Source organism: Lepisosteus oculatus, chromosome 21 (genome assembly GCF_040954835.1).
Source record: "Lepisosteus oculatus isolate fLepOcu1 chromosome 21, fLepOcu1.hap2, whole genome shotgun sequence".
Lineage (NCBI taxonomy): Eukaryota > Metazoa > Chordata > Actinopteri > Semionotiformes > Lepisosteidae > Lepisosteus > Lepisosteus oculatus.
This window is the reverse complement of record NC_090716.1, coordinates 4,017,577-4,031,963: the sequence shown is the minus strand read 5'-3', so window position 1 is coordinate 4,031,963 and position 14,387 is coordinate 4,017,577. Positions and strand designations below refer to the sequence as shown.

At 49.0% G+C, this 14,387-nt stretch overlaps 1 protein-coding gene across 1 annotated transcript; it reads left to right on the top strand.

Annotated features, from left to right (window-relative positions):
* The first annotated feature begins 837 nt into the window (after window positions 1-837).
* Window positions 838-13,959, top strand: fnbp4 (formin binding protein 4). Its single transcript, XM_015338700.2, has 17 exons — window positions 838-1,087; window positions 2,138-2,227; window positions 2,482-2,612; window positions 3,078-3,279; window positions 3,775-3,922; window positions 4,730-4,841; window positions 5,017-5,355; window positions 5,723-5,924; window positions 6,429-6,547; window positions 6,730-6,834; window positions 7,738-7,871; window positions 8,885-9,060; window positions 9,436-9,728; window positions 10,644-10,785; window positions 11,250-11,446; window positions 12,057-12,214; window positions 12,500-13,959. Exons 1-17 carry the CDS (start codon window positions 961-963, stop codon window positions 12,588-12,590), a joined length of 2,766 nt encoding a protein of 921 aa, XP_015194186.2. The 5' UTR covers window positions 838-960; the 3' UTR covers window positions 12,591-13,959.
* Window positions 13,960-14,387: the final 428 nt, after the last annotated feature.

Sequence of the window (14,387 nt, the reverse complement as noted above, 5' to 3'; positions counted from 1 at the left end):
CGCACCAAGCAAGGTCAAGTTGTTGATCAAGTAGCGGCTGAGGAACCGAAAGGCCTCCTGTTAGAACACAGGGTCACAAATATTTATCTTCTTTTAGTCCGGATTTTAAAATGGTTTGTGATTTCATATTCTGCTTAAGCCGTAAATGGAAAAAGAAACGGCAGGTTGATCAAAAAGCGCAGTTTGACTTGTACCATCAGCTGCTGTCTTCCACATGTATACAGTTAACAGATGGCTTCCACAGTGGATTTCACAGCAGGCAGAGATCCAGAGACTACCAGGACTCTGTGCTCCATATCCTGTGGGATAATGTGGCGATCATCAGATGTGTTCCCTATAAAAAATACTATCTTGTTTTGTGATTATGGCCTCCTAATAATCCCCCTCTATGAACTGGCTTCGTCACTCTGCTCTCCTTCCCACTGACAGCTGGTGTGTGTGAGAGGACTGGTGCATCATCCAGGTGGGGCTTAATTTTAACAAGTTTGTCCTCATGTCACAAAACCTCTTCTTAAGTTTAGCTACAGTATCTTAATTAGTATTAATCACACAGACGTCCAATAATCTTAATTCTAACAAATCAGGCTGCAGAAATCCAATCACCACTTGCTGCTCAAACGTGCGGGTGTTTCTGACAATTCATTACAGTTTCTGTTTTTTGTACAGTTAAACAGCGCAATGGGACGCATCAAGGAAAGCTACATCATCGACGTTTAAACGCATTCTTTTATAGATGCTGTATACAGTAACCCGAACAGCGTGCAGCAGAGCGCAGCCCTGTAGACGTGACGCTCTTTCCTGTGAGTGTCCGCGAGCGAGCGTGACGCTTAGCCCTGTGAGCATCGTCACTTCCGCTCCGGGCCTCTTTGTTGCGCTGTTGTGTGTCGAGTCGGGCTGCACTCGGTCGGCGGTGTTGCTGCTGCCGTTTTCCAGTTTAACCTTTTGGGGGTGGAAAAAGGAATGGGAAAGAAGACACGGACGGGAACGGGTCGCAGGACCATCCTTCAGCTTTCGCCACCGGGGCCTCGCGGTTTCCCTGCGGGCGGCGCCGGCTGTCGTGAAGAGGGTGCCGGATCCGGTTCGGAAGGTAGTTCGGTCGGTTGTCGGGCTTAGGCCTCGTCTCAGTCCTCGGGCTGGGGTGGGCGGAAGCAGACGGGGCTAGATGGGTTTGAATACTGGCTGCTGCTGCCTGTGGCGGCGCGCCGGTGGGCCGGCGGACAGGAGTCTGTACGAGGTGTAGTGTCGTGCTCAAAAACAACCCAGGGAAACCCGGGTTTCTACAACGGGGGGTTTCACTGGGGAGGTGCATTGGCGTACATGCATTGCGTGTTCAAACTGCAGTGTATCTGAGACGGGTGCTTGCCTAGTGTGGGTATTATCCTATATATTTATACTATGTGCCCCGCTGTATATTTGAGAGGGAAGGAACAGAAGCTAGACTTCAGATTCTGAACGTGGTAACGTCTCTGCTTGTGTGAGGTTATTGATTTAACGGGTCAGACATCGGAATGCAGCGAAACAGTGGCGTATCGAAACGTTCCCTGTGGTGTTTAAAACGATATAGAAATGGAGGCCTCGCTAGCGGCGTATTAACACGAACTAATGTGGACCTTGATTTCTGCCTTGAATTTTGTTAGATTAGCCTGCTTGCATCCCTTGAAAACCGGTGCTACAGCAGATGATCAGTGTCGGGATGGGGTTACTCCGTCCATGTGCCAGACCAATATTGTTTGCAACACGTCTGCTTATTCATTACAGTAATGCGACACCTTTAAGTATTTGCGAATGAACTTCACGCTGTAGTTTTCTGTTCTGTCTGGTTACAGAACCTTTAAACATCATTGAGCTGCGAGTCACTAGAGCTGTAATGACAGCACTAATGGGGGAAGAATGTGAGATTGGACTGTTGTACTCATTCCTTGTTTTCCAGATTTGTAGGGTTTGGAGGGATGTGTTCATATGGGTTAACTTTGCCCTGATTTACCGGAGGAAGCAAATTTTAGCCTTTTAAGTGACATTGCGCAGGAAAGGACTATTCAAATGAAGGCAGTGCCCCCTCATGCAATAGATGGTTTATTTCATTCTGTTTTATTCCTGGGGGTTGTGGAATAACCCTTCTCCCTGTGGTGTTTGTCAGATGAGCAGGATGGGAGTGGAGATGCGTCTCACCCTCAGATCTCTAAAGACAACCTTATGGAAACCAAGCCTCCATCTGTGAAAGCTACAGGTAAGAGGAGCTGAATCTTTCTCAGTCTCACTGAAAGGATTTGTTATGCGTGTTGGTGTTAAAAGCAACGCTGCCAAAAGAGGGTGGGTCGTCACTCTTCCTGTGCCCATATCTCTGGCTTCAAGTAGGTGTGGGAAGAGAGTACAGATGAACAGATTTAAGCACACAGCCTCAGATGTGAGCTTGCCATCTCTAACGTGTGCCAGTCATCTGTAGTGAGACAACGGTGTCCGTTTTCTCCTCTACTTCCGCAGGGGGCCTTTCCTTGCTGGGGGCCTACGAAGACAGCGAGGAAGAGGACGGTGCCGATTCACAGCCCGCTCCCTCAAACGCCAACCACAACCAGTCTGCGGATATTGACAGCACCCTCGCCAACTTCCTGGCCGTGAGTATCCGGCACCCTCCTCCCAGGAGAACATTGTACACCCCCCTCTGGGTATCGAAGCAGAAACGCTTTAAGCAAAGCGAAGCTACGTAGTCAGAGACGGCACCCACTGCAGCCATTACTGCCCTTGCAGAGAAATGGTGCCAAAGGGTGTAATTCAGAATGTAGCAGCCGGAAAACATGCAGGATTGAGCAAGCCTGGTAGCTCATTTCATATAGGATCTTCAGGAGGCAATCAGAAGGACTTCTTAGGTTTCCTGCACCTGACATGTGCAATAGCCAGAGGTTGTATGTTCCTTTATTCTTTGGACTTTAGGCTAGCAAAGTGGATACCAACGAGATGCCCCCCCTCCTCCCTCCCCTGGCTAGAGACTAGTTTGTCAGAATGTTGCTCTAGATTTTAGAGGCTGAACAAAATATCGCTTTGTAGGCCTTTCCTCAGTTTTTTTGTTTTCCACCTGACAGGAGATCGACGCCATCACAACGCAGCCAGGCCAGGCCGCGGAGCGCACCACAGTAGCTTCCTCAGCCCCAGCGCCCACCCCACCTCGCCCTGACCCCAAAGATCAGCCCCAGACCCCCAGACACCCTGCTGGCCAGACCGGGAGTGAGGAGGCAGGCACAGGGGCAGAGTTTCAGTATGACACCCAGTACTCGCTGGTAGGAGGTGAGTGGTAGGCATTTTACCCAGTGAAGCTCACACACCGATTCTGGTGGCCATGATTCAACTGGCTTATTTACCTCCTAGTCAGTAATAAACTGTTGAGGGGTTTTTGAGGAGCAGTTGGTTAATTTACTGCCTGTTTGGTCCTGGTGGTATAAGTTCTGAACTATTTAGAGTCATAGTTGGGGAAGATTATGGGTTAACTGATCTGATGCACTAGGCATCAAGTTCTCAGTGACCAAGCATACCAATAATGTGACAATTCTGCATGCTTGGTTGGCGTGGCTTGGCTGACGAATAAATAAAACAGCGAGTGCTTCCTTTGATTTTAAGTTTTTCCAGTTGTCCGTGTACGGGCTTTTATGTTCGCTCTGTATTCGAGCTCAGTCCGCTCTGGAGGAGACGGGGGGTGGTCTTTCCGGGTCAGATTCTGATCTTTCTCCTTTGCTGATGAATGTTTCCCTGAATGTCATGTGTTGGTTTCCCTCCCTGTACCAGTGGGCGTGGAGATGGGAGACTGGCAGGAGGTCTGGGATGAGAACACGGGGTGTTACTACTACTGGAACACCCACACCAATGAGGTCACCTGGCAGCTCCCCCATTACCTGGCGCACCAGGTGCAGGACCTGCAGCAGTACCCTGACAGGTACCGTGCCGGACGAACTGCATGCTCTTGGCACTGCACGCGTTGCTGCTTCTTTTGTGAGAAGAACGAAACAAGAGAGCAGGCTTTTCAGGTTTGGAGACCATCCTGGCCATGGCGTTGTCTTTGTTTACTAGGGAAATATTTTGAAGGTGATCATTTAGAATAGGCGTGGCATGGTGACGCACTGGGTAGTATTGCGGCCTTGCAGCACTGGGGCCCTGGGTTCAGTTCCAGGGGGTGATATCTGTGTTGAGTTTGTATGGTCTCCCTGCGTTCACATGGCTTTCTTCCCACAGTCCAGAGACACGCCAGTAGGTTAAGTGGCTTCAGGGAAAATTGATGTTAAGAGTGTGTGCTCTACAATGGCCTGGTGTCCCATGCGATGGTTAGAAAATGGCTGGATGTTTAGAAAAGTTTGCTCGATGCATTAGCCTGTGATGGGTTTTACACGACCACATGCCAAAGCACATTGATATACGTTTAGGATGTTGTTGGAGGTTTTCTGTCCCATTACCCTTTCAGATTCCCCCCCCACCCTTCCTTGTTCCCCAATAGTTCCATTGCAACCGCCTAATGTCGTGCCTCGTTTACATGCCAGGATTTCCACCTGGGTGTGTGTGAAGTAGGACAGCCACAAACATCTCACTCCAGCGTCACGTCAGTAAAGTCCCAATTTCTGTCATGTCTTTCCTCTGGATGTTTTCATTTTCATTTTTCTAGTTTAACCGTGAGATTAAGGTTTGCAGTTTTTTTTAAGGATGAGATGGAACCCTAGTACGCAGTAACCTTTAACATTTTTTTTTGTAGTTCCAGTGTGGCAGTCAACGGCACCAGTACGACACAGAGCGGCGGTTTTTACTCCGAGCAGAACTCGACAGTCCCCGCCGCTGTGCCAGCCGTCAAGAAAGAAGTCAAAAAGGTCTGTTCAGAGCTGAAGTCAGGTTTGGGTAACTTCAGTGGTACAGGCAATACTGCATGTAAAAAATCTGCTTAAAATGTCATTTCTATTGCTTTGAAATAGGTTTAGTTGCAGGAATTATAAAATTAGCCCGTTGCTTTGTTCAAGTTGCATTGCTTGTTGTCCCTCCGAGCAGGAAGTAATGGAGAGTGTGGTGGCCCTGACCAGCGAGGAAGAGGAGAGGCAAGGGGTCGCCGCGTCCCTGCTGGCTCCCCTCATCCCGGACGAGGTGAAGGAGGCTGAGGAGCGATGGAGGAAGAAGGTCATCTCCGTGGTGGAGGGCAAGCAGGAGTCTGGGGAGGGGGAGGGGCAGCCTGTGGAAGACCCCGCCCCCGCGGAGGCGGACGCCCATTCCCAGGGTGACCCCCGCAGCAACGCCCAATCAGGAGAGAGCTCAGAAGGGGAAGCGGTGGAGGAGGAGGAAGAGATGGAGGAAGATACCATCGAGCTGGAGTTGGCGCTAGAGAGGAAGAAGGTGGGGACTTGTCGCTTCTCGGTGTCTGGGCACGGATACAGTTCTGGTCCTGGGGGTTTTCTAGATCTCTACAAAAAAAACTCCAGCATCTAAACAGCCGGTAGAAGGTCTTTAATTGGTCCCCTTAAGCCAGTAATGAGCTGATTCAGTTGGTAAAGCCAGGTTTGGAACCAACACCTGCAGAGACACCAGCCATCCAGCACCAGGGTTATGCTCCTCTAGGGGGAGTTAGTCAGGTTTGATCTAGGCCTTGGGTACGGATTTCAAAAGGCTGCCCTTCCTATTTAAAAAAAAAAAAGGACTTGGAACATGTAGCGCATCTGTCCTCTTGAAGGTGTCTGTGACCTCCCTCTCCCTTCCCCTGCAGGCAGAGCTGCGCGCCCTAGAGGAGGGGGATGGTAGTGCCGGAGGCTCCAGCCCCTGTTCCGACGTCAGCCAGGAGGGCGGCCGCAGCGCCCTTCTCAGGAAGCCCAAGTGGAAGACGTCTTTCCTGCGCTCCGCCAGCCCGGAGTCCAACAGCCGCGGCTCGGAGAAGGCAGGGAGGAATAGCCCAGACCCCCCCGACACCGGTATGATCCAGGGCTTGCAGATGGGTTTTAGGGGAATCGCGTGGGGCACCAGCTTGAAACCTCTCTTATATTTGGCACGTCTGGCCGATTTGGCAGTTAGTTAATTGATCCGAGCAGCTCATCCAGCTTCAGCAGCATGGCCCGGTTCCGTATTCCTGCAACCCACTGGGTAAAGAAAGTGCCTTCTGCTCTTGCTTTTAAATTCGTGTCCATGTAGTTTCCACTTGTGTAACTTGGGTCCTGTTTCGCTGTTTATTTTGAAGACGTGCTCAAAGTTGACTTAGGGCTTTAGAGGATTTGGAATAACCGCATCAGGTTGTACAGTCTGTCTAGGAACACAAAGGTTCACTTGTCATTTTGTTGTTCGGATGTGTAATTGTTTGTGCTGTTTCTTCCCCGTTTTATTGATTTCTTAAATGTATGAGGGCGCTTGCACACGCGCGTGCCTGCAGTCCGGAGTGCCGTGTTTCCTAGATGCTGAGGGGTGTGGTGGTTTTCTTGCAGCACATTCCAAGTTGAATGAGAAGCAAGAGGAGGACGAGCAGGTGGAAGCAGAGGTCTCCGTGGAGAAGCCCAAACCCAGACCGGTCCCCAAGGAGGAGGAGGAGACGGCGGATCTCAAGGTAACGTTGGTCTTCTGGGTCTGAATTCTGGGGCCTTGCTGCTGCCTGGCTCCTACACGCTCCAGAATTCCCACCCATTTTTCAGTTGCATATTGCTAACCGTGAAGATGAAATGTTTCTTACTATAAGGTCGTGTGGTGACATTTTTTACCCCAATGCATTTTCTTTTTTTTCCCGCCCAGTTTCAGATTGGAGAGCTTGCAAACACCTTAACCAGCAAAATGGAATTTCTGGGGATTAACAAAAAGACCATATCTAACTTCCAGCTGCTGCTCTTGCAGACAGAGGTAATGAAATTGTTTGATTCTTGGGAGAACACACCCGATAGTTCAGGCTTGTCTCATTCTTAAAATATTTAGAGATACTCAATTCTGACCTTGGCTGATTGCTACTATACCGGCAGTATAGACAGTGATAAATAGGTTGATGAACCTTTTCAGTAGGGATGCAAATTTACAGTAAAAATAAATATTGTAGCTTTATCATGTCAAAAATGCAAATCGTGGTAACACAAAGTAAAACTAAAATATACTGAGTGTCAAAAGAAATGAATAGCTCTATGATTTTGAAAAAAGTAAGTATACAAAGTTTGGATAATTATTGACTGTTTGGGCTCATTTTACTTCATCAGTCATTACTTAATCACTTCAGTAAGTAACAATGATTAATGATCAATTCTGGTGATGAGCACTGGGGTGATATCTGGCATCAGTCAGTGTAATCAATTTGTGTCCAGTATTATATCGGTGCACCTGCTGCAAACTTTTTTCCTTATGATAGCTTTGTGAAGTGGTTGTACTTATAAATCAGAAGTATCTTTTGATGGTTGATATAGTTGGAATTACCAAATTATTTCTGTAGACAACAGAGGCTATTATGTTGCAGTACCGTTAACTTGTTTGGCTGTCTGTTACTTTCACTTGGACGTTATCTTTGTGTCCTCAAGTCGCTTGCTCCAGTTCTTGAAATACTGCAGGACTAGTTACTGTAGAACAACATTTTAAAAATCCCTGTGCTTAGCTCTGGGTTTCACGCTGCAATACCCAAATTCAATTTCTGCGACAGGGGTCAACACCTGTGCCGGTTTCCTGGCTGATGCGCTAATAGTTTTGAAGCTGTTGAATGTCGGTAGTAGTGTGCTGTAAGAAATTTTCTTCCCTCTGACTTATTCCTCCCTTCTCTCTACACAGACTCGGATCACAGACTGGCGAGAAGGAGCTCTGAATGGAAATTATCTGAAGCGCAGGCTTCAAGAAGCTGCCGAACAGATTAAACATTATGAACTTAACGCCACACCTAAGGGCTGGCTCTGCCACTGGGACAGGTACGCTCTCTCTACCTTTTTCACCTTTCACTCCCCTGACCCCAGCTGACCTCAGCTGTGACATCACCTCCGCTAGATGATGCAATTCTGCGAGTTTTAATAATGGGGGGTTAAAATGGAACCACAGCAGCAGCAGCAGCCGTGGCGAAGGCAGCGAATTTCTCCCCCGTGCAACTGACTATTTGGACCGGTCTGTAGCACCAGACCCTAAAGACAGAATAAAACGGGCCTGTCCAACTAAACGAGAAACGCGCCCTCCCCCACAATGCCTGCCGTGGGCCCTCCTCTCTGTGGGGCCGTGACAGCGGAAGGGTACCGTAGTTTCTAGGAAGGTGGTTGCGCACGCGAGAGCTGTACGCTTTGCAGGACGACCCCTTCGGTGAGAGAATGAGTGACAGAGACATCCTGGAGGAAAACGTGTCACGGCATCAGTAAGAGAGAAGACCGAGAATTTTCCCGGACGTGCAGGTCAGACTACTTTTTTTTTCCATTGTTTTCTGTTTGCTCTTTTTACTCTGTGTTCCGTAATGTAATTCTTATATACCACAGCTCTTTTTTTAACTTCCTTGGAGCATCACTTTAGGTTCAGGCTTCTGGGACTTTGATTTTCAATTTCTGTGTCAAGCAGTTTGTTTTTGACACTTTTTTGTTTTTTCCTGGTGGTCTCAAATTCATCCCTTTTTTTGCACCAGCTGGGACTTGATCATGTATGTATTTTGCAAACAAGGTGGGTTCCTTTACTGTCCGGAAGGGGTGTTCTGTGTGCCCCCTTCCTGCTGTCGGCGAGAGACCATTTTTTTCCCTCCGGACTCTGACTTTGTCTTGGGTAACTGTTGGGCTCCCTGGGCCACTGACGCAGTTACCCCCAAAGAATTGTGCACAGCTCAGCTCTCGGGCTCCCTCCTGCCTTTGCTCACAGCAGTTCAGTCCACTGCAGCTGTGCAGCATTTGCGTTGCCTGCAGGGGCTCCTGACGTTGCTGAGACGGCTCTCTTTCTGTTTCCTCTGCTCTAGAGAACACAGACGGTATTTCTATGTCAACGATCAGACCAGCGCCTCGCAGTGGGAGTTTCCCGACGTGGACGGGGAGAAGGAGGCTGAAGGAGGGGGCACCTCTGGTCCTGCCGAGCACAGCTCTGTGGTCCCTGGCGACTTGAAACCACCGCCTGAACCCCCGGGGGTCTATACAGGTCAGAGGTCACATGCTCAATCATGCCGTGCTGTTTTTTCACTGACAACCTGTTTGTGTTTTTGTCAAAGCCACATGGAACAGCTTGATAAGTTAGGCATTTTTACAGCTTCTAGCACTAATCTCTAGCTTAAGGCATGTTTTCCCTTTTAAAAAAGATATGGGGTCATTCAACGTGGCTTTGTGGTTTTTCTAAATATTCTTGAATAGCGTGCTGCAGTTACGGTTCCTGAAAGACCTCTCTCTCTGTCTTTTGGATGTAAAAAGTCACCGTTGGATGACCTGGCTGTTAGCGTGACTAGAAAACCCACTGTTAACAGTTGCTGGAAGACTTCCCTCATGTGCTTGGCTCATCATGGCATGACCGTTCTTACAGGTGCCAGCAGTTTCATGGGCCTTGCCCCTGTGCAGCAGGGGATGGCCTCTTACTGGACCCTGACCCAGCCCCCACTCCCGCCGCCCACTGACCCGCCCCTGCCTGACGAGTGCCCCCCTCCCCCACCGCCGCCCCCGGACTCGCCGCCCCCGCCCCCTCCGCCACCCCTCAGCGAGGACGGGGAGATTGAGGAAGTGGAGATGGAGGACGAGGACGGGGAGCCTCCCGCTCCAGGGACTGAGGAAGAGGCCAGTCGCAAGCCCGCTCAGCCCACGGCGGGGTCCACTGCCAAGGTAGGACTGGTGGGGGGGAGAGGCTGGGGTAACAAACCACTGAGGAGTAGCGGTCTGGGCCCCTGGCTGGCTCGTTTGGTACCTAGTTGCTCATTGATCGGAGCACCTCCTCCAGCTTCTTCCTGAGAGAAGCCAAGGTCTTGACACAAACCATTTTGTAAAAAAAATTAATGCCTCCTATTCTCGATTTAAAATACACTTCCATTGAGCCTCTGCTTGTGTCTTCTGTTTATAATAATACTTACACTTACACGGTGCTTTTTTGGACACTCCACTCCAGGCACTTTACAGTGTGTAGCCTCCATGGCAGCCAGAGTGCGCCAGTACAATCACCACACACCAGCTGTGAGTAGAGGCGGAAAAAAGAATGATGAAGCCAGTTCATTCACTGTTGATCTTGAAAACAAGGTTTTCTGGGCTGACTTTGAGGATTTCCAGAGCTTGAATCAGTTCCCCTTGTGACTTGCCCTGCTCAAGACCAAAAAGGTTCACATCCTTTAATCTATAACTACTACGTGATGCAAGCAAGAAGGAGCTCGAACAACATGGTTATGAAAATGATTTTTCCTTCTGTTCTGTAACCCACCTCAACAGTGCCACAGAATCCCAGAACCTCCAATCACTGAATTCCTCAACCTTATGCTTATCATGATCAGGCAGTGGCATTGTTCTCCAGATGTCCACGTATGATTTACAGAAACCTGTCTTGTCCAGATCCTTGCCAACAAGCTCTGAAAGAGGTCGTGACAGTGTCGCTGTATTCACTGTGTTTGGGCAAATTTCCTCTAAAACGTATGTTTGAGAGTTCGCCACGTAGAACCTGGTTTTGGAAGGACCAGGACGGGTGTTGTTGTGCTGTGCTGTGTTAGCAGGGGAGGAGGGCTGGCTGACGCTGTTCTGCGCTCTTTCTCTCAGCCCTGCGAGCCGGCCCGCCCGCCCAGCCCGCCGGCTAAGGCAGTGAAGCGGAGGGCGCCGAGCTCCGCCCCCGGCCCCGCCCAGAAGACCGTCACCATCGGCAGCAGCCCCATCCTGTACAGCCAGCCCGCCGTGTCCGCAGGTGAGAGCACCACTGCATTCTGGGAGCAAGGGGCGGAGCCCAATTCAAAACCCTGCCTGGGGAATTTTATAAGTGATTGTACCCTAGTTTATTAAAGTAGTTTTAATTCTAAATCTGAAGTTTAGAAGCAGGAGTAAATCATAGTGTAAAGGTGTTTTTTTTAGTAAGTATGTTTTAGGAGGGAACTTGCTTATCCATTTCTGTGGCTATTTCTATGAGAATCATTTCATATATTTATAAGTCGTTTATGGGAACGTTAGTCGGTGCCATTCTCTGCAGAGTGTAGTCAAACATGCCATTGCTTAATTCAGTCCTGATGTGCATTATAAATCCCAAATGTTAAATGGATCCTTAGGGAGTGAGTCAGTGAGCGGGGTGATTCATGTTTCCCGTTAAGCCTGTTTAACAGCCGAAGTTGGCGATTTTTTTTTTTAATGCAGGCCTGTGTACGTCTGTCCCTGCAGGTCCTATGATGTCTGCCCCTGTTTACTGGGGGGTCTCGGCGGTGGCAGTCCCCACGCCACCCGCTGAGACGGGGGCCCCTACTGGCCCAGCGCCCCCCTCTCAGCCTCCTCCTCCTGCCCCGTCATCCAGTGTTGCTGACCAGGCTGCAGGCAAAATGCAGGCCATGGAGAAAATGAAAAAAGTGAAAAAGGACAAGGTGGGCATACTGTTTTCCCTTTATTTTTGTGCAGGCAGCTCTCTGTCCAGCCCTCTGGGGGCTCTTGCTAGGTTGGTCGATCACCATATGTCGTAGAAGATTGTACTTGGCACATTTTAATTGTAACATTTACTCCCAGCATTATTATTTCAGTGTCTGTATATTGGCTCTTGTGATTAGTTGTACTGGTAGCAGGTGATGCCATTATAACTTAATTATATAAGGAAGCAATACAAGATATGTGATGTAGTGCTTTATCACTGAGGAAGGCTTAATTTAAATCGCTTGTTAGTAAGGAGCACCCTACTCGTGTTCAAATTGTGATCCTTTAAGCAGTTGATGTCTTGCATAATTTGTAAATGACTTTATTTAACACGATCTGATTCCCCTTCACCATTTGAGGAAGGAGTTCTCTTGGTTAACCAAATTACGAGCTTAATTGGGCGTTGAGGTCTGGAAGAACCTTGATGTGAGTAAGATGGGAGCTGTCAAACCAGCTGTCCAGAACTGGGCTGTTGACCTTTGCCCTCAAGGTAAAGCAGTTCCCTGCTTCCGATTCCCTCCTCAAGCTGAGGCCAATAAGAGGATGGTTTCCTCTCGCTCTCCGCAGGCAAAGAAGAGCAAGACGAAGATGCCGTCCCTGGTGAAGAAGTGGCAGAGCATCCAGAAGGAACTGGACGAGGAGGAGAAATCGAGCTCCAGCGACGAGGACCGCGACCAGCAGAACCATAAGCGCATCGAGGAGTGGAAACAGCAGCAGCTCGTCACGTAAGCACCCCCAGCCGCGGGTCTCTGTAGACTTCCCAGTATCCCGTCGTATTAGCCCCCAGACTCCAGGGCGCCGTGTTCTCTCATGCTCCTTGGCGACTGGTGGACCGACCGGGGCACGAACTGTAGCTCATCAAGTCTGTACGTTCAGCGCCAGTATTTTTTGAGTTTATACTCCGGGAGGTTTCATCGTGCATCATTCTTCTTTGCTGGGGCAGCCAACGTTTTCAATCGCTGAAACCTCTTTCAGAGATTTTGACACCTTTTTGCTCTTTTTCTCTGCAGCGGCAAAGCTGGGAAAAACGCCAACTTCGAGGCTCTTCCCGTGGACTGGAGAGACAGACTGAAGAGAAGGAAAGTTATGCAGAGCTCCTAGCCTGGACTCCCGCGTTCTTTCATACAGTGCTCCCGGAACATCTTTGCCAGTTTACACGGACTTTGAAAACCGTTTTTGTAAGTTTAGAAAATGGCCAAAGCTTAAAAGTGAACAGCGTGCGCTGAGGCCGAGTTGAAACTGCCTTCTTTTGTAGGGGGGGGAGGGGTATTTTTTGTAAGCTCTTGCGTCAGTGTTTCTCGGAGGAGGGGGCAGGACTGGGTCAGGTGGATCAGTTTTGACGTCGAAAGCCATGACCTTCCCAGCCCCCCCCCACCACCTCCTTCTGCCTGGTTGCCTGGTTCTGCCATTGAGATTTCCAGATGTAAAGGTGGAAGTCGGCAAACCGCAGGATTTCCACGGACTGAGGGAAACAGAGCGCATTTTGTGGTAGCGGGGCAAAGGCACAGGGGCCCTTGACAGGCCCCTGTGCAGGTCCATACTGGCAAAGGGTGAAATCGATCCCATCCAGTATGCCAAAAAGACAGAGAAGTACTTTCTGAAAAATCATGGATTTTTAACTACTTCAGTTCTATCTGTTTACTTTTTTCCAGTTTTTGTCCACTTTTTATTCTGTGCTCCGGAGGTCCTGCTGTGTTTTAATGCTGACCGTGAAAGACTGTTGCCCAATATATATATTTTTTTTTTAGTAAGGTTTAGCTACAGCTGTGTTAAACCAATTGTGTCCTTCTATAAGGAGAAAAAAAAAGTATTTCATTTAAGGCATTTCATTTTGTTTTGTTTTTTTATTTGCAAAACAGCGGGGGTGTTTTTTGCAAAGCGGGGTGTCCGTTTCACTTCTGTGGGATTATTCCCCTCTGACCCAAGACTTTTGAAAGCCGGATCGCCATGGAGCTTGTCTCTGGCGAGGTTAGCAAAGGCTTCGTTTCCACAACGGGGATGGGGAGGGAATGAGTTGGGCTCTTCAGGGTGAGCTTTACACCAGAGCTCATTCCTCTTACAGGGGTTTGTTTCCACAAGTGGCCATAGCCCAGGAGGTGTGCAGGGTTTCTGCTGTCCTGTTCTCACTGCATTTTGATGCTTTGTGTTGATTATCGTGGGGGTACGGGGGGGGTCTTTTCTAACCCCTGCTCTAAAATCTGTGGTGCAGCATCTCTGAGGACTTGGGGGGGGTGTGTGCCAGTTTAATTGCAGCTGTGTTCTCCCCGTGAAACGCATTCACTCTGCTGGCCTGCACGTTGTGCCCAACCTGCCAATTTCCAGATACTAAGCATCAGCCTTTGGGTTTGCTTTGTTACCCCTCCCCCTCCCCCCCTTCCAACTTTCAGCACTCTGCTCTGGGGGTTTTGAATACACTCACGCCTTTGTACATTTTGTAAATAAGTATTAAACTTTTTTTAAAAAAAAACAACCCGCTGAGCCTGTCACTTTATTAGCGAACGCCTGAAATGTCTTCGTCTGTCCCTCGCCTTTTCAGGTCTCGCACTTGGGTCACCAAAGTTTGTTTTTTTTTTTACCATCATATTTTTACCTCAGCTGAATTATTCAGCACTTCTCTCTGATGCTGATGTTTGCCGGTGGCTATCATGAAGTACACGGCTTAGATTCCAAACTTTTAGGACTCCCAACGAAGTGTTTTCCAGTCCTTTGTTTTTGGTGGACCTGCCGTCTCACGGCTTTTGCTCAAGTTCTTCTTCACTTGATTTTCATTTGATTTTCTTAGTTTTTTAACTTTGCCGTCGTCTCACGTGGCTGGTATTGGTCCACATTCAGGTGTGGCGCCCGAGATCAAACCAGCTGGTATCTGCACAATGAAAGAATGGACAGCGGAGGTGTCTT